Source organism: Narcine bancroftii, chromosome 4 (assembly GCF_036971445.1).
Source record: "Narcine bancroftii isolate sNarBan1 chromosome 4, sNarBan1.hap1, whole genome shotgun sequence".
In the NCBI taxonomy this organism is placed as follows: domain Eukaryota; kingdom Metazoa; phylum Chordata; class Chondrichthyes; order Torpediniformes; family Narcinidae; genus Narcine; species Narcine bancroftii.
This window is the reverse complement of record NC_091472.1, coordinates 197,709,455-197,729,141: the sequence shown is the minus strand read 5'-3', so window position 1 is coordinate 197,729,141 and position 19,687 is coordinate 197,709,455. Positions and strand designations below refer to the sequence as shown.

At 45.8% G+C, this 19,687-nt stretch overlaps 1 protein-coding gene across 3 annotated transcripts in view; it reads right to left on the bottom strand.

Annotated features, from left to right (window-relative positions):
* Window positions 1-19,687, bottom strand: part of LOC138761440 (serine/threonine-protein phosphatase 4 catalytic subunit-like) — a 68,478-nt gene that overhangs the window by 39,881 nt on the left and 8,910 nt on the right. For 2 of the 3 annotated variants that reach the window (XM_069933579.1, XM_069933580.1), the window contains exon 2: window positions 3,203-3,348. In XM_069933579.1, the coding sequence (XP_069789680.1) occupies window positions 3,203-3,300 (98 nt within the window). In that variant the 5' untranslated portion in view covers window positions 3,301-3,348. Of the gene's footprint in view, window positions 1-3,202; window positions 3,349-8,983; window positions 9,112-19,687 lie in introns of those variants that run through there. The other variant, XM_069933578.1, reaches the window with a different exon arrangement.

Genomic DNA, 19,687 nt, shown 5'->3' with positions numbered 1-19,687 from the left:
GAAACTCAGCAGGTCAAGGGGGGTCCGGGAGAAACTCAGCAGGTCAAGGGGGTCCGGGAGAAACTCAGCAGGTCAAGGGGGGTCCGGGAGAAACTCAGCAGGTGAAAGGGGGGTCCGGGAGAAACTCAGCAGGTGAAAGGGGGGTCCGGGAGAAACTCAGCAGGTCAAGGGGGGTCCGGGAGAAACTCAGCAGGTCAAGGGAGGTCCGGGAGAAACTCAGCAGGTCAAAGGGGGTCCGGGAGAAACTCAGCAGTTCAAAGGGGGATCTGGGAGAAACTCAGCAGGTCAAGGGGGGTCCGGGAGAAACTCAGCAGGTCAAGGGGGGTCCGGGAGAAACTCAGCAGGTCAAAGGGGGATCCGGGAGAAACTCAGCAGGTCAAGGGGGGTCCGGGAGAAACTCAACAGGTCAAATGGGGTCCGGGAGAAACTCAGCAGGTCAAATGGGGGGTCCGGGAGAAACTCAGCAGGTCAAAGGGGGGTCCGGGAGAAACTCAGCAGGTCAAAGGGGGGTCCGGGAGAAACTCAGCAGGTCAAAGGGGGGTCCGGGAGAAACTCAGCAGGTCAAAGGGGGGTCCGGGAGAAACTCAGCAGGTCAAGGGGGGTCCGGGAGAAACTCAGCAGGTCAAGGGGGGTCCGGGAGAAACTCAGCAGGTCAAGGGGGGTCCGGGAGAAACTCAGCAGGTCAAGGGGGGTCCGGGAGAAACTCAGCAGGTCAAGGGGGGTCCGGGAGAAACTCAGCAGGTCAAGGGGGGTCCGGGAGAAACTCAGCAGGTCAAGGGGGGTCCGGGAGAAACTCAGCAGGTCAAGGGGGGTCCGGGAGAAACTCAGCAGGTCAAGGGGGGTCCGGGAGAAACTCAGCAGGTCAAGGGGGGTCCGGGAGAAACTCAGCAGGTCAAGGGGGGTCCGGGAGAAACTCAGCAGGTCAAGGGGGGTCCGGGAGAAACTCAGCAGGTCAAGGGGGGTCCGGGAGAAACTCAGCAGGTCAAGGGGGGTCCGGCAGAAACTCAGCAGGTCAAGGGGGGTCCGGCAAAAACTCAGCAGGTCAAGGGGGGTCCGGCAAAAACTCAGCAGGTCAAGGGGGGTCCGGCAGAAACTCAGCAGGTCAAGGGGGGTCCGGCAGAAACTCAGCAGGTCAAGGGGGGTCCGGCAGAAACTCAGCAGGTCAAGGGGGGTCCGGGAGAAACTCAGCAGGTCAAGGGGGGTCCGGCAGAAACTCAGGGGGGGGCCTGACCTCGCCAGGACCGTTGCCCACTCCCCCTCCCTGCCGCAGGCCGACCCGCGACTCACGGTGACGGGGCCGCTGATCCCCCGAGATGCCGCCCTGCAGCGAGAGCCGATGTCCCCGCACTGTCGTTGTCCAACCCGATCGCCCGCAAACCCCGCCCTCCCGCACACAGGCCTGAGTAAGGATTATGAACTTGAAACTATTGGAAGATCGTTTTATCCTGAGATTAATGTCACAGTGATAAATATTCCTGGTTAAAAATGGTCCTGCACCTGGATACAAGCTCATTAGGCATAAAACTTGAAAAGGGTGTAAATCAAAGGATATCTGTACCAATGGAAAAAGGGCATGGCAAATAACCCTGCTAGAGTTCATGCCCACAATCAGTCACCCATTTGATTGTTTCAGGAATCATGTTATTCTCCCACATTCTCAATAGCCCTCAGATTTTACTATTCGACAGCACACTAGCAACATTTGACAAATCCTCTATAGAGAAATATTATTTATTGAATATTTTATTTCTCATTTGTTAATGCTTCTGGAAGGAGTTTATCCAAAACTATTATTAAACATTTATTTTAATAAGAAAAAGTTTAACATTACATATGTTGAAAGAAGAGAAAACATGCAGATGTTGTTGAAAATTTTCAATAAATATTTAGTTCGGCCCTCGACTTAGTCCAAGTTTTTAATTTTGGCCCTCCGTGAATTTGAGTTTGACACACCTGCTCTAGCCTAAAACAAGAATCACCCTTGGTTTGCCCTCTCCCCCCGCCCCCCCCCTACCCCCACAGCAAGTTTGGGTTTCAAAGTAGAGCCAGACTATTCAAATATGGAAACCAGAGACAAACTGATCCTGTGCCTGCTCATTTACACGCGTTTCCTGTCTAGCTTGCCAAATGGTAGACAGCAGGAATTCAGCTGGTCCCTGCCCACCACTCAGTCCAGAGAGATCACGCTTCAACAGGGTTCAGCTCTCAGCATAGAATTAGTATTATTTTTGACTCTCTGTTGTCGATGATTCTGGTAGCCTCCAGAACATTACAGAAGTGAATGGCCAAATGAGCTTCCTGGATAAAATATAATGACAAGGAACTGGTTGAAAACCAAAGCCAAGACTGAGAGGGATTTTAAGTTTGAGATTCCATTAAGAACCAAAGCAAGTATACTTCACCAGTGATCAAAACTGACATCTTTATCAGGGTCCTGCAGAATGTAGAGTTTCTCAGGTCACAATGTGTTCAATTTCTGTTGCTTTAATTGCTCTTCAGTCACCAATTACTCAGAATTATAAATCCTGAAAATTTGATTTTTGCCCAGATGGGTTCAAAGACTGTAATGGGACCTAATCTGAACACACACAACAGTATCAGAGCACCAGCGACCCAGGATTGAATCCACCGCTGTTTGTAAAGGAGTTTGTACGTTTTCTGGGTGGGTTTCCTCTGTATGCTCCAGTTTCTACCCACATTCCAAAGATGTACAAGGTTAGTAGGTTCAGTGGTCACTTGACTGTATTTAGGGCAGCATGGGCTTGTGGGTCAAAAAGGTGCCATTACCATGCTGCCTCCCTAATTTCAAAATATAAATCTTCTGTCTGGGCACACAGCCACACAAAGGATTTAATGTGGAATTCTAATCTTTGTGCTGGGTATGTCAGAGAGCTGTGCTATTAGTAAAAGGTGATGTGATGAGTATGCAATTCTAATTGTTAATTAGCGTGCTTGAACCTGTATGCATTTTTCTTCTGAAACCTAATATTTTCTTTTACAATTTTCTCTTTTCATAGATGCTGCCTGTCCTGCTGAGTGGTCACAACGATTTCTTTGCACTTCAGCGCATGCCACTAGTTTATTTTATTTGGAAATGTATCAACTTCCAAATGCAAATATTCATTTGTGAATTAATACCACACAAAGGTGGTAACTAGTGGTTTGCGGATCTTGATACATTGTACTCAGAATTATTACATACCTGGCTTTGCCGCACAGCACCTTCACCTCGGACTCTTTGATGAGTTCACAGCGCATCAGCTGCTCGATTTGATGGTCCAGGTCGCTATTATCAGCCATGACAGCAGAGAAAATGAGGGGATGGGAGAAGAGGGCCTCCAGGACAGTCTGAAATGAAACCACAGATATGGCTTGATCAGGAAACATGGCCTTTGAAAGAATACTGAAAAGATGGATTCAAAAACAAAAGTGACATGATGTAAAGATGAGAGAGATATGGGAGATTAATTTTACTTGATCTGTCCATTAAAACAACAAAGAATATCTCAACAAGCAATATTTTTTTTAAAATGCTGGACCACACAGGTGAGAAATTGCTGCAGGTGAGAAATACTTTGATTAAAAATTTCGAGAAAAGAGGAGAGGGTTTAAGGATAGAATTCCTGAGTTAAGGGCAACCAAAGTCTTGGTCAAAGTTGGAACAACTTAAATAATGGGGAAGAACGTGAGAAGCAACTCCACTCTGGTTCAGAGAGGATGACAAAGTTAGTCAGCTCCAGCAAGGCACCTAGAGAGATTTCAAACATGCATACACCCAATATCAATAGCCCAAAGATCATATGTCAGTGATTTCAAGATTTGATTTCAGATTTATTGACAGAGTACATACATGACATCACATACAACCCTGAGATTCTTTTTCCTGCGGGCCAGGCAGAATTACCATTTATTCTTGGTACAAAAAAAATGTACTCAATATATACATCTAAACTATTAAGCAAACAAACTGAAATACAGAGAAAAAGAAAAAAATAAAGTGCAAAAGTAAGACTCTGTAGCGGCGGCTTCACTGCTAACTGAAGGATCGCACAACCAGACGGGTTGAGTTCAGTGAGCAAAACTGATTTATTTCAGGCTGTCTGGCTGGTCTTATACTCCCAGCCCAGACCTGGCTGAGAACCGCACTGGGGGGCCCCGACGTCACCGAGGCATTATGTGGGTTGCCAAGCACAGGCTTCTGAGCCCGGTGCCGAGGTCAGGAGGAAACCCCCAAAGGCGCCATTTTGGCCGGCTGCCCCGTCGCGTGCGTGACAAGCGGGGTCGGTTCGTCTGCCTAATGGTGTACCGCCACACAGCACCCACCCCCCCCACCCCGAACCGGCGCCAATGTCCTTTTTTGCCGGGCAGCCTCAATTCTTGGGTTGGGCCACAACTACTGGCTCAGTGGGGTCAAGGTGGGCTGGCTTTAACCTGTCCACCATAAACAGTTCCCTCTTACCACCAATGTCCAGTGTGAAAGTGGATCCTGAGCACTGGACGACTTTGTATGGCCCTTCATATGGTCTTTGTAGAGGTGCAGTGGATGGGCCCCGCCTGATAAAAATGTACTCTGCGGAGTACAGCTCGCTGGGGACGCAAGAGGTCCGTGTGCCGTGTCTGGGAGGCGGTGGGGGTGTGAAGGAGTCCAACTGGGCCCAGAGGCGGGGAAGTAGACCGTGCAGTGACTGCTGGGGGTTGTGAAGTGCATTGACGAACTCACCAGGTAGGGCTAGCGGTGCACCATAGACCAGCTTGGCTGATGACACCTGTAGTTCTTCTTTGGGTGTCAAGCGGGATGCCAAGGAGCACCAAAGGTAGCTCGTCCACCCAGTCGGGTCAGTGCTGACTTAAGGTGGCGGTGCAATCGCTCGACTAGCCCATTAGCCTGTGGGTGATAGGCCGAGGTGTGATGTAGCTCAATCCCCAGCCTGTGGCGAGCTGTGCACAGAGCGCATGGGTGAACTGGGCACCCTGATCACTGGTGAGGTGGTTCAAAAGCGCTCGGGAGCAGAAGTCCGTGGAGGCATCTGGCATCAGATGGCCTCTGGCCAATGAGTGATGCGGTCTACCACTGTGAAAAGGTAACAGTTACCTCGGGAAACAGGTAAGGGTCTGACAATGTCCACATTTATGTGGCTGAATCATTTCCAGACGTGTTCGAAATCTTGTACGGGCGCTCTGGTGTGCCTGTGTACCTTGGAAAGCTGGCAATGGGTGCAGGTTCTGGCCCAGTCCGGAATCTGCTTCTGAAGCCCCTGCCACACGAAATGTTCTGCCACCATACGGACCGTGGACCTGATGGAAGGGTGGGAGAGGTCATGGATATGGTAGAAGACTTGCCTACGCCACTGCTGGGGAACCACTGGTCGAGGGGTGCACATGGAGACATCGCACAGGATGGTGCCCTCACCGTGAGGAGTCGGAAGGTCCTGGAACCGCAAGCCCATGATGGCAGTCCTAAAGGCCCACATCTCCTCGTCGGACTTCTATTCCCGGGCGAGCTGGTCGAAGGCGAGGCTGGGTGTCAGTGGACAAATGGCCGGTGGTGACCACGTTGTCTTTCCCCACCTTGTGCCGAATGTCAGTGGTGAAATCCAACACGAAGGAGAGGTGACGCTGTTGGCGGGCCAACCAGTGATCTCTTGCCATAGCGAGCGCCTGAGTGAGGGGTTTGTGGTTGGTAAAAATGGTGAATGGCCTCACCTCCAAGAAATAGCAGAAATGACGCACCGCCATGTACACACCCAGCAACTCGTGATCGAAAGCACTATACCTGCACTCTGGCGGACGAAGAAGTCGGCTAAAGAATGCCAGTGGTTTCTACTGTCCGTTCACCTGCTGCTCCAGGACGGCACCGATGGCTGTGGCAGAGTCATCGACGGAGACCGCCATATACAGGTCGGTGCATGGGTGGACGAGCAGGGTAACCTTCGCGAGGGCATCTTTTGTGGCTTCGAATAACCTGCTGGCCTCTGGAGTCCAGGCGAATGTCTTGTCTTTGGCCGTGATGAGGATGAAGAGCGGCTGCATGACGCACGCAGCGTCTGGAATAAAGCAGTTATAAAAATTGACCATACCCGCGAACTCCTGTAGCCCCTTGAGGTTATCCGGGCGTGGGAACTCCCTGACTGCAACAACCTTCATGGTGACAGATGTAGCTCCTTCGGCTGTGATGGTATGGCCTAGGAACTGCATGGACTCTTTCCCAAACTGGCATTTGGCCAGATTGATCGTTAGGCCAAAGTCTGCCAGTCGGCGGAAGTGGATGTGGAGGTGAGACTTGTATGGTGCCCGGTCACTGCTGGCGACAAGGATGTCATCCAGGTAAATAAATACGAAATTCAAATCTCCTGTCCACTGTGTCCACAAAGCGCTGGAAGGTCTGGGCGGCGTTCTTGAGCCCTAACGGCATGCGTAGGAACTCGAACAAGCCAAAGGGGGTGATGATGGCCATTTTGGGTATGTCGTCGGAGTGCACCGGGATTTGGTGATACCCATGCACCAGGTCAACCTTGGAGAATACCCTCATGCCATGCAGGTTGGCCATAAAGTCCTCGATGTGAGGGATTGGGTAACGGTCAGGTACTGTTGCATCGTTAAGCCGACTATAATCTACGCAGGGGCGCCAGCCACCGGCGGCTTTCGGGACCAGGTGGAGTGGTGAAGCCCGAGGACTGTCGGAGCATCGAATGATCTCCAACTCCTGCAGATGCGAGAACTCTTCCTTCGCTATCAGTAGCTTATCCGGCGTGCCTTGGCATGGACCGGCAGGCCTTGGGTGGGGATGTAATGAAACACTTCGTGGCGTGGTGAGGCGGCGGAGAACTATGGCTTGAGGAGGGACAGGAACTCATCCAGGATACGCTGAAACTTGTCCTTAGATGTGCTGACCGTGGCCATCTGCTGCTGCTCTGTGCAGGAGGCGTTGAGGCGAATGGATTGGAAGGTACAGGGATCTACCAGTCGCCTACCTTGAATGTCGACCAGGAGTCCATGGGCGAGGAGGAAGTCAACACCCAGGATGGCGGTTGGGAGGGGGGACGAAACGATGAACCTCCACGAGAATTTCCGCTGGCCGATCTGAAAGTGGACGATCTTGTCCGTTCGGATCTCCGTCGAATTGGCTGCACGGAGGGGAGGTCCTCGATGACGGTTCCGGGACTCGATGGCTGTGGCTGGGATGACGCTGATCTGGGCCACGGTGTTGACGAAGTAGCATCAGCTGCTGACTGAATCCCCCAGGTAGAGAAGGCTGTGTTCTTGGCCAGCCACCGCAGCCATCCACAGCGGCCAGCCTGCTCGTTTCCCTGGAACGAGCAGGGCTGACGACACTTCCGAGCCTTGGTTCCCCAGCACTGGTGGAAGAAGCAGAGGCCTGAAGTGGATGGCTGGTTTTTGGCTATGCTCTTTGAGGCCCCTACAGAGGCCGGGTGTTCCAGCATAGCACTAGAGGAAGGCTTGGTGTGATCATGCCCGTGACTCATAACCTGCTGGACTGCTGAGCCCTCCGGGAATCGTTCGAGCCATAGCTCCTGACCCTTTTGAGTGACCATCTTAGGGTCGATGAAGCTTTCCTGGGACAGTAACAGCTGGATGTCTTCAGGGAGATGGTTGAAGAAGATGCGCTCGAAGAGTGGACAGTTGGTGTGATCGCCCATGAGCGCAAGCATCTCGTCCATCAACTTGATTGGAGTTCTGTCCCCCAAGGCGTCGAGGCACAGCATCTGAGCGGCACGCTGGTGCCTGGAGAGGCCAAGGGAGCCCGTGAGCACCTCCTTGATGGTCCCATACTTAGCTTCCGCAGGTGGGTGCTGAACGAGGTGCAGCACTTGTTTGGTGGAGGCCTGGTCCAGGGCGGCGACCATATGGTAAAACTTCCGTCGAATCAGATGAAATCTGGCAGAGGTGAAATTGAGCCTCTGCGTGGCTGAACCAGGTCTCTGGCTCCTGAACCCAGAAGTCAGGAAGCTTGATGGCTATAACGTTGATCGAGGGGTCATTCATGTCGGGTTCAAAGACATTTGAACCTGTCGGGGTCACCAATTATAGCAGCGGCTACACTGCTAACTGAAGGATTGCACAACCAGACGGGTTGAGTTCAGTGAGCAAATCTGATTTATTGCAGGCTGGCTGGCTGGTCTTATACTCCCAGCCCGAACCTGGCTGAGAACTGGGCTGGGGGGCCCCGACGTGACCGGGGCATCACATGGATCGCCAAGCGTGGGCTTCTGAGCCCAGTGCTGAGGTCAGGAGGAAACCCCCGACAACACCATTTTGTCCGGCTGCCCCGCCGCATGCGTGACAAGCGTGACCAGTTCGCCTACCTAATGGCATACCGCCACAACTCCTTAAATTAGTCCTGATGGAGTTTTCTGTTGGAGGGGTAGCAATTCTTCTTGAACCTGGTGGGGTGAATCTTGTGGCACCTGCAACTCTTTCCTGATGATAGCAGCAAGAACAGAGCATGGTGGGTGATGTGGACCACTGTGATGATGGGGAGCAAAGTAATCTAGTATTGATGTATGTAAAGGAATTAGGCATATGAACAAACATGCCACAGATAGGAAAAACATTGCAGAAGTTACCAATTCTGGCATGCTATAATCCAGTCAGCTTCCATTTAAAGGTCTCCAATAACCAGACCGAAAAGCCGACTGAAGTAATAACACCTAGCAGGTAGTCAGGAACATTGAAAGTGAGCCAGGACAACATTGTGCACAAGGACATTAATTATGTGGGAATAACCAGCTCCAGATTGGCAAGCTATGCTAATTGGTTGATCAAAACAGTGTCCCACTCCTAATTGGTTGATCAAACTGTGCCTCACCTGATTGAATGCACCTGTCACTTGGATCTTAATTTCAATCAGACAAATTGCAACGCAGTCAATTCAAGCTAAGAGACCCTGCCTTGATCCTCCTTGTCCAACATAATAACTATTAATTGATCATTAAGCAACCAGCATGCAAAGGTTTAATCTTACTCTGGTCAATGGATCCTTGTGCAGCCACACACAGGTGGACTCCAGGCTTCCTGTAACTGAGTGGCCTGCAGCTTCAGTTGGAGCTGCGGTCATTTGATAGCCACCAGCTCCTGCCACACATCTGGTCACATCCCTGCCTCTTCAACTAGACATGTCAAACATGGAACAAGTAAGACAAATAGAAGTCCACTTACAAAGAGAGATCAGACTGTACGGAGCAAAATCAACACAATTTTTCCTGTTGTGAGATTTGTAGCCAGCACAATGGGAAGATAAAAGTTGTTTACAGGACCAGCACCTGACTCTTGAAGCAAACATTATGTTCTGAGCCCAGTTCTGTTTCAGGAAGAGATCATCAGGCAGACAAGGTGGAGGGGTGGGGGGGAAGGGAGGGCAAGGCAATACAGAGATCATCAAAATGGCCAAGAAGATCCCTTTCCTCCATCGATGACATTCCCCGGGAGAGTTGCTTAAATAGGGCTCAAAGAATTTTCATAGACCCTTTCCTTCCATCAACAGTATCTTTGACCCACTACCATCAAGAAGATGGTACAGGAGCATCAAAATCAGGGCTGCCAGGCTGGGAAATAGCTTCTTCCTACAGACTGTGAGATTGATTAACAGTATCCTGGAACCAAGTAAATCATTCAAAAATATTTATATAAATGTATTTTAAATTATGTCTTTATATACTTATGTGATTATTGGGTGCTAATATATTGTATGTATGTGTGTGCACCGTGGTCCGGAGAAACACTGTTTTGTCTGGTAGTGTATGAACAGTCAGATGATCACATCCCACCAACCTTTGGAGATCCTTGGCCTATGAGCCCCAAATGGAGCATTTAGGATGGTGGAGAATCCACCAGCTGCTGTTCCCCATCTGTGAGGGGGGGGTCCTGGTATTCCCAAATGGACCCTTGGAACGCAGAACAATGGGCTGAATGAATGTCACCTTTATCTCAGGGGACTACTGAAGGAGGACACTCAATATGTAGCACCGAATTATTGCTCCCTTCCAACTGGAGCCAAGTCATTCGCTAACTCTGCCACCAGTTCATAGTGGTCACAGAATACGAGGCATGAAAGTATATTTGCCACCGTCTCTGTTGCTGTTCTGATGACATGATCTGCCTATACGACCCCCACCCCCCAACCCCAGACTCGCTGCTTTCCTTGTAGGTCTTTGTTTCTCTTAAACTGGAATTGAGCCTTTAAAATGAAGGTATTAACTGGGTACAATATCAGTGCCACAAAGTCCAGTTAAAAAGCATCAGCAAAAATCAATCAAGAGACTGATATTGTGTTCAGTTCTGGTCACCTCATTATAGGAAGGTTGTGGAATCTATGGAGAGAGTGCAGAGGAGATTTACCAGGATAGTGCCTGGATTGGGGAACATGTTACGTGAAGCACGAGTTAGGGCTTTTCTCTTTGGAGCGAAGATGGATGAGAGGTGATTTAATAGTCTACAAGATTATGAGGGTCTTACATATGATGGACAGCCAGTGCCATTTTCCCAGGGAGAGAGTAGCAAACACCAAAGGTCATCTGTACAAGGAAAGTTTAAAGGAGATGCCAGGGGCAAGTTTTAAAAAAAGTGTAGGTACCTGGAATGCATTGCCAGGGGTGGTGGTGGAGGCTGGTACAATAGAGATTTTTGATAGACTCCTAGTCAGACACAAGAAAATAGAGGGTTATGGGTGTAAAGTAGAAAAAGTTTAGTTTGGTAAGTCGGTTTGTATAGGTCAGCGCAACATTATGGGCTGAAGGGCTTGCAGTGTGCTATAATGTTCTAGGGTTTGGAAGCAGAGAGTTTGTAGATTATAAGCCTTTCAGCTCCCACATTAACAGAAAACCACATCCTCTTTATGCTTCAATATTAATTTCAAAACACTCAAAATACACTATTTTGGAAAGAATACAATCTTGTTTGTGCCATCGCTATTATATTTCTTTCCTGGAGCAAAAGCAACACTGCCAAATCTACACAGAAAGACAAGATAGCCTAACAGCATAATAGCCAGAACAGCAGAGATTCTTTATCATCCTTTTACCACCCGGAAAGGAGCTTTCTTGGCAATCCGCAAACAGAAGAGGGAACAGAGAGCTTCACACTAATCGCATGTCAAAGGTGGCAGGGGACCTTTCACAAAACCCATGGATAGCGGAGGTAAGGAATTTCTGGAAACATCCCTCGCTATCAGTCAAGGAGAACTACAGCAAGAGTGTGCAAGACAGAGCAGAATCATTCATTTCTTGCCTACACACAAAGCCCATCATCACTGCATCTTCAGCCAGCTCACTTTGTAGAAATGGCCACTGAATCCATCAGGAAGCAACAGCCGCCAAGTAAATCCTGACTGTAATAAATCTGAACATCTATGACACAGGAGGCCATTCAGACCATCATGTTCATGCCATTAAAAAAAAACACCCAACATAACTCCCACCTTCCAGGACTGGAATTCTGGCCTTGCAGTCTCCTCAACTCCATGCCAGAGACTTGTTTAAATATAACAAAGGTTCTGCTTTACCAAACTTTCATGAAGCAAGTTCTTGGTGAACTCCCTTCCAGTCCTTCTACAAATCACTCTACACCCCTATCCCCTGGCTTTTGGCCCCTGCACTCAGGGAAATGGTGCAAGTACAAAGGACTTTCCCAGGCCAGAGAAAGGTCACCCTCAGCCTCCCCGGAGCCAGCATTTCCAGTCCCTGCAACAATGCATCACTATTTCAGCACCAGCCCACATGACTTTGAATCTGTCCTGTAACCTGCATGGGCTTTGTCCAGATGCTCCAGTGTCCTCTCACCCTCCAAAAGAAAACGTACAGGGTTGGTAGGTTAATTGGGCGGCATGGGTTTCATAGGATGGAGTGTGCTTCTACTGTTCTACCCCAAAATGGGCGGAACGGTTAGCAGATGGGAAGCATGGTGAATTTTAAAACAATTTAGACATACAGCACAGTAACAGACGAGTCCGTGCCGCCCAATTTACACCTCATTAACCTACACCCCCCCCAGTACATTTTGAAAAGTGGGAGGAAACTGGAACCCCCAGGAAAGACTCACGCAGACATGGGGAGAACATACAACTCCTTACAGACAGCACGGGATTCAGACCCCAGTCCCAATCGCTGGGTCTGTAAAGGGGGTTGTACACAGCCAGCAATCAGGTTTCAAATCCCATGCTGTCTGTCAGGAGTTTGTACGTTCTCCCCATTTCTGCGTAGGAGGGCTCATTTCCTCCCACTGTTTGAAATGTCCCAGGGGTTGTAGGTCAATTGAGTGTAATTGGGCAGTACAGACTCGTGAGCTAAAATGGCCTGTAACCATGTTATATGTCTAAAATTAAATCTCCTCTGCAATCTCCCCAGTACACTGAGAACCTTCCTATAAAGTTGAATAATAATCAAGCAATACTGAAGTTCTGTTCTAATCAGATGCATTGAACGCATCTTTACTTTTGTATTATAAAAATGACAAAGCATGCTTTCATTCAGCCCAGAGGACCAGAGGTCAGGGTGGGACCCAGATCCAAAGCAGCATCATGAACTGCTCTACATTCATGTCACCTGAAGGAATACATTTTGCATTCTCGACCTGTCTTCCAAGCACAGTGAGCACACCAGTCAGCTCAACATTATCACAGCACCAGCATTCGCAAGCACGTACCACAGGAGAGAGCACACAGATTTTCTCCAGCAAGGTGCACAGCTCCTGATTACACAGGCAACCTACCTCACCTGAAGGTGCACCAAGAGTATGGTAGCATCCTTATCATGCAGAGAGACTTGGACAGGTTGGGAGAATGGGCAAAGATGGAGTGGCAGATGGAATACAGCATAGGGAAGGAAGTGTGTGCTCATGCACTTTGGTTGAAGGAATAAAGTAGACTATTTTCCAAATGGGGAGAGAATTCCAAAAGCAGAGGTCCAAAGGGTCTTGAGGGTCTGAGTGCAGGATGAAGTAAAAGGTCGAGAGAAGTGGGGAGAGCAGCAGACAATGCAGTGCAGGTAACTCAGATCCTTGCAGGAGCTAAACTGGGAGCCCTGGAACCAGAGCTGGGAGCCACGAGGCACAAGATGGCAGTGGAGGCAAGAAAAGAGTAAGGCAATGCAGCTGTGGAAGCGAGCCTGTGAGAGCCCACGTGCATGGCTGTGGAAGCGAGGCTATGTGAGTAAATGCAGCCAGATGTAATGCTGAGGCTTTACAAGTTGTTGTTCAGACCACATATGAAGTATTGCGAGCTATTTTGGGTCCAATATTAAAGGAAGGATGTGCTGGAGTTGGAGAGGATCCAGAGGAAGTTTACATTGATGGTCCTAGAATGAGAGGGTTAATGTAGGAGGAGCATTTGATATACTCATTGGAGTTCAGAGGATGAGAGGGAAACTCACTGAAACCTGCTGTATATTGAAAGGGCTGGATAGAGCGGATCTGAAGAAGTTTCAAGTCTAGCACCAGAGGGGATAGCCTCAGAACAAAAGGGACATCCCTTCAGCACTGAGATTAGGAGACATTTCTTTAGATAGGGGGTGATGAATCTGTGGAATTCAATGCGACAAACACCTGAGGAAGGCAAATCATTGGGCAGATTTTACACAGAGGTTTATAGGTCAAAGGACATGTGGAGAAAACAGGAGAAGGGTGGATTGGCTTAATGGCCTAATTCTGCTATCTCACATGGTCTTATGGAACACCATGCTCCAAAGCTGAGGCACTGTGCATCATTTGCAAGTTGCCACTCAGTGAAACTAGTGTCTCTAAACGTACAAGTACATCAAAATTCTTACTTGCCGCAGCCACAGACATGCAAGATGCACCAACTACAAAAGTACGATTTAAATTACCATAATATGCTGAAGAAGAAAAAGGGATCATAAATATTTCCACCAGCTGCAACTGTGGTAAACACCTGAGATGCAGAGGTTTAGACGCAGCAGATGCCAGAATGTCAAGCAACAAAGGACTGAAGGATGCCCATTTAAAACTGAGAGGCAGAGGAATTTCTTTAACCAGAGAGTGGTGAAATGGATAAGGAGGGAAGGTGGTGATGAGGAAGCGGAAAGGAAAGGTAAACAAAGTATGAAATGGCCATGTTGAACTATATGACTTTAAATATTAACAGAATACATAACCAAATCAAAAGGAAGAGGCTGTTAAATTTACTGAAGAAAGAAAAAAATTGATATAGCATTCATGCAAGAAACACATCTAACTGAAGTGGAACACAAGAAATTAAGGAGAGATTGGGTAGGGCACGTAACGGCAGCATCATATAATTCAAAAGCCAGAGGAGTAGCTATATTAATCAATAAAAATGTACCAATCAAAATAGAGGAGGAAATAATAGATCCAGCAGGGAGGTATGTAATGATAAAGTGTCAGATATATTCAGAATTTTGGAATTTGCTCAATGTATATGCACCTAATGAAGAATATCAAAAATTTATGCAAGATATCTTTTTGAAGATTATAGATACGCATGGGAATATATTGATAGCAGCGGACTTTAACTTGAATTTGGACTCAAAGATGGATAAAACTGGAAAAAAGACTAGCAGAAAGAACAAAGTCACCAAATTTATGGTTAAATCGATGCAGGAAATGCAACATTTGGATATATGGAGGAGACAACACCCAAAGGAGAAGGAATACTCATATTATTCGGATAGACATAAAACATACTCAAGGATAGACCTGTTCCTGTTGTCAGCCCACATCCAAGGGAGAGTTAGGAAAACAGAATATAAAGCTAGATTGTTATCAGATCACTCACCCCTGTTATTGGCAATAGAGCTGGAGGACATCCCACCGAGATCGTATAGGTGGAGATTAAACTCCAAGACAGGATTTTAGAGAACTAATTGAGCGACAAATTAAAATGTACTTTGAAATAAATACGGAATCAGTGAAAGATAAGTTTATACTATGGGATGCAATGAAAGCGTTCATCAGAGGGCAGATAATAAGTTATGTAACTAAGATGAAGAAGGAATACAATCGGGAAATATAACAGTTGGAAAGGGAAATAGCAAGTACAGAAAAAGAATTAGCAATGAAGGAAGATACAACAAAGAAGAGAATTGGCGGACAAAAAAGTAAGATATGAAACACTACAAACATATAAAGTGGAGAAGAACATAATGAAGACAAAACAGAAATATTATGAGCTAGGAGAAAAAACGCACGAAATACTAGCTTGGCAGCTGAAGACAGAACAAACTAAAAGAACGGTATTGGCATCAAGGAAAAAGGACAAACAAATTACATATAACCCAATGGAGATCAACGAAAACTTCAGGGAATTCTACGAGCAACTATATCGAACTGAGAACGAAGGGAAAGACGACAAAATAGATGAAGTTCTAGCTAAAATTGAACTACCGAAATTGCAAGTGGTGCAAAATAAATAAAACCATTTGAAAGAGGAAATACAGGATATATTAAAAAAAACTATCGAACAATAAAATGCCGGGAGAGGATGGACTCCCAATAGAATTCTATAAAACATTTAAAGACTTATTAATTCCTCCTCTCCTGGAAGTAATGAACCAGATTGAAGAAACACAAAACACGCCAGATTCATGCAAAACAGCAATAATTACAGTAATACCAAAGACTGGGAAAGATCCACTAACACCAGCATCGTATAGACCAATATCTCTACTTAACACAGATTATAAGATAATAGCTAAACTATTAGCAAACAGATTGGCCAACTGTGTACCAAAAATGGTAAAACTAGATCAAACTGGATTTATTAAGAAAAGACGAACAACGGACAATATCTGTAAGTTCATTAACTTAATCCATGCAGTACAAGGAAACAAGACGCCAACAGTGGCGGTTGCTTTAGACGCAGAGAAAGCCTTTGACAGAGTAGAATGGAATTATTTTTTCAAAGTACTACAAAGGTTCAACCTACCAGAGAAATATATTAATTGGATTAAAGCATTATATAAGGGACCATTGGCGAAGGTGACAGTAAATGGATATATACCAAACCAATTTAAATTAAGCAGATCAACTTGGCAAGGATGTCCACCATCTCCCTCACTGTTCGTGTTAGCTATAGAACCACTGGCAGAACTGATAAGAACAGAAAATAAAATAAGAGGGATAAAAATAAAAGAGAAGGAATATAAAATCAGTCTATTTGTAGATGACGTCATAGTATACTTAACAGAACAAGAAATATCAATAAAAGAATTACATAAGAAATTGAAGGAATATGGAGAAGTATCAGGGTACAAGATCAACGCAAATAAAAGTGAAGCAATGCCAATGAATACTGCGGATTTCACAAAGTTTAAGAAAGAATCACCATTTAGATGGCAAACACAAGCAATTCGATACCGAGGTATACAACTAGATAATAATCTAGGCCATCTATACAAACTAAATTATCAGCCATTAATGAAGAAATTACAAGACGACTTAGAGCATTGGAAAGACTTACCACTAACATTGATAGGAAGGGTAAATTGTATTAAAATGAATATCTTCCCAAGGATATAATACTTATTTCAATCATTACCAATTCACCTATCAGAGAAATTCTTCAAGGTGCTAAAGAAAATAATGAGGAAATTCTTATGGAAAGGGGGGAAACTGAGGATAGCGTTAGATAACAGAAAGGTACAAACAAGGGGGCATACAGCTACCAAACTTTAAGAATTATTATAGAGCAGCACAATTAAGATACCTATCAGATTTTTATCAAACAAGGGAAAAACCAGATTTGGACCATATTAGAGCTAGATAAAATAGGGGAGAAGGTACCTGAACATATACTTATATAAGTGGGATGAAAAGCTAGTGCAACATAGGAATTCACCAGTACTGCATCATCTGCTCAACATTTGGAAGAAGATTCATGTAGAAAGGAATAAAACAAATTATCAACTACCAAAATTAATATTGACACAAAATCAACTATTCCCTTTCAAAATAGATAACCTTTCCTTTAGAGAATAAGAGAGAAAAGGGATCAAAAGAATAGAAAATTGTTTTTCGGGAAATAAATTATTATCTTTTGAACAAATGAAGGACAAATATGGTATAACTCATGGTACAATGTTTGCATACCACCAACTGAAAACCTACTTGAAGGACAAATTGGGAAGCAGTCTGAGGTTACCAGAAGGAAGCAATTTTGAACATGTGATTACAGACACAATGATAATTAAAAGATTTATAACATGTACATCAAACTGCAAGAAAATGAGAATGAGCAAACAAGCTGTAAACCTAAATAAAAATGGGAACAAGATCTAAACCTAAAGATAAAGAATGAAACATGGGAAAAGCTATGCTCCAGAACTATGAGAAATACAATAAACATGAGGTTACGCATGATACAATATAATTGGTTACACAGGCTATACACCACCCCACAAAAATTAAATAAATGGGACCCAACAGTATCAGACAGATGTTTTCGTTGTAAGAAGGAAACAGGAACAACAGTACATGCAATTTGGGCATGTGAGAAAGTGGAAAAGTTTTGGGAAGATCTAAACCAGGTATTAAATAAAATCACAAAAAGCAACATACCAAAAAATCCAGAGATCTTTCTTCTAAGTAATATAAGAAGTAAAGAATTTGAACTCGATTTGGATGGAGCACAAAAAATATTTATTATGATAGCCTTAGCTGTAGCAAAAAAATGTATTATGTCAACCTGGAAATTAGAAGATAGCCTGAGAATACAGCAATGGTACATAGAAATGAATAAATGTATTCCATTGGAAAAAATAACATATAATTTAAGAAATAACATCACAGTATTCGAACAAATTTGGGAACCGTACATGGAACACAACAGTGAAATCCTACCACGGACCTCCACCGCCTAAAATGACAGAAGAAGAAGACGAAATGAACTGACCCAGTATGTAAAAGTAGAAGACACGAATTTCTTGTTTATTTTCATTATGTGACGACATTGTTTAATGGGTTTAATGTATCATATAGATTGAACGTTGAGTGGTGGTGAAGGAGGGAGGGAAGGGAGGGGGAAAAAAGGGGAGAAAATGACACTGTATATTCAAGAGGGAAATGTCTGTGTGTATTTTGGTCAGTATGTTTCACAGTGTGAAAAAGAAGAAAAGATATATTCCCTACAGAAGCTGCTTGGATTGTATGTTAGAGCCAGAGTCAGATAGTGTGGAAACACCCCTTCAGCCCAACTTGCCCACACCAACCAAAATGTCCTACCCACATCAGTCCCACCTATCTGTGTTTTGCTTATATCCCTCTAAACCCATCCCATCCATGATCTGCCCAAACATTGCAATAATATCTGTCGCAATCACCTTTTCTGACAACCCATCCCACACACCCACCACCTCGTGTAAAATAGTTAAAATAGTTACCCCTCAGCCTCTTGTTAAGTCTCTCCTCCCCCCCCACCCCCACATTAAATCCAGGTCCCCTTGTTACTGATTCCCCCTCTCTGCGTTCAGAAAATGGTGGGTTGCTAGAATATATTAGCAGGGGTGGCTGGTATAATAGGGATATTTAAAACTCTCAGATAGGCATGTAAATGTATGAAAAATAGACAGTTGTGTGCTGAGGTAGGGAAGGCTTGGACTGTTGTGGGGCAGGTTTATATAGATCAGCACATCATGGGTCAAATGGTCTGTTTTATGATCTCTCACTTACCCCGAATCCACTCATTGCTTTACTTGCTTATTAGATGCCAGTATCTGCACCACTTTATGGTCTTCCACATCACTTTCCTGTATGTCTCTCCCTCTACCCTCCCCTTTCCACCCCCAACACCACCCCAACTCCATCTGTTCATCATCCACCCTGGCTTCAATTTCACACTGCCAACCCTCCTATGATGTGGGTAAACTTACCAGGCATGCTACACTCAGGAGCCTTTCCAACTGCAACTGGTTAATCAGCAGGTGGGGGGGGGGGAGGAGAAAAGAGGTGGGGGAAACAATGCGAGAGCAGGTTGTGCTTTCACACCACGAGAAGGCAATTTAACTTGGCTGGGCTCTGACAGTTGCTCCCACCAAGTGTCAGAGCCCAGTTCAATTTAACTCACCCTGCCAAGTTGGGATGTTTCACACTGTGTGGATTACTGGGAATGGATCTGCTAAATTAGCCGGTTAACCCACATGGAATCGGCGGTGTGAAAGGGGATATCTCCTGCCTCACCTCATTACACTGGCCATCTCCTCTCTGCACTCAGTACTGATGCAGGGGTCTCCACTCTGCACAATTATACTGCCTCCAGTAGTGTGTCTTTTGTTCCTAGTCAAGTGTGCAATCTAGGTTCAATTCGCCTCAAATTGACCTTTTGAATTTTTAAAAATTATTTTATGTACTACTTTTCAAGTTTAATTACAAAGGAGACTTGTTGGGACAGATTTGACAGGCAGGGAGAGAGGGAGGCAGGGTTTACCCAGCTGTGGAGTGGAGAGCAGAGACTTGCTGGTCAGGATAGAATGGGTCCTGCAAGTAGGCTACAGAAAAAAATGAAACTCAAGAGATTACAAGAGGAACTGGAAGTTGCTGGAATTTCCTTTCCTCCTCAATTCCATTTGAATCACAGGCAAAAACAAAATAAACTTCTGATAACCAGCAGTGAATAAAACTATGTTCGGTTAATTTTTTTTAATGTAGACATACACCAAGGTAACAGGCCCTTCCGGCCCACAAGCATGGGCTATCTAATCACACA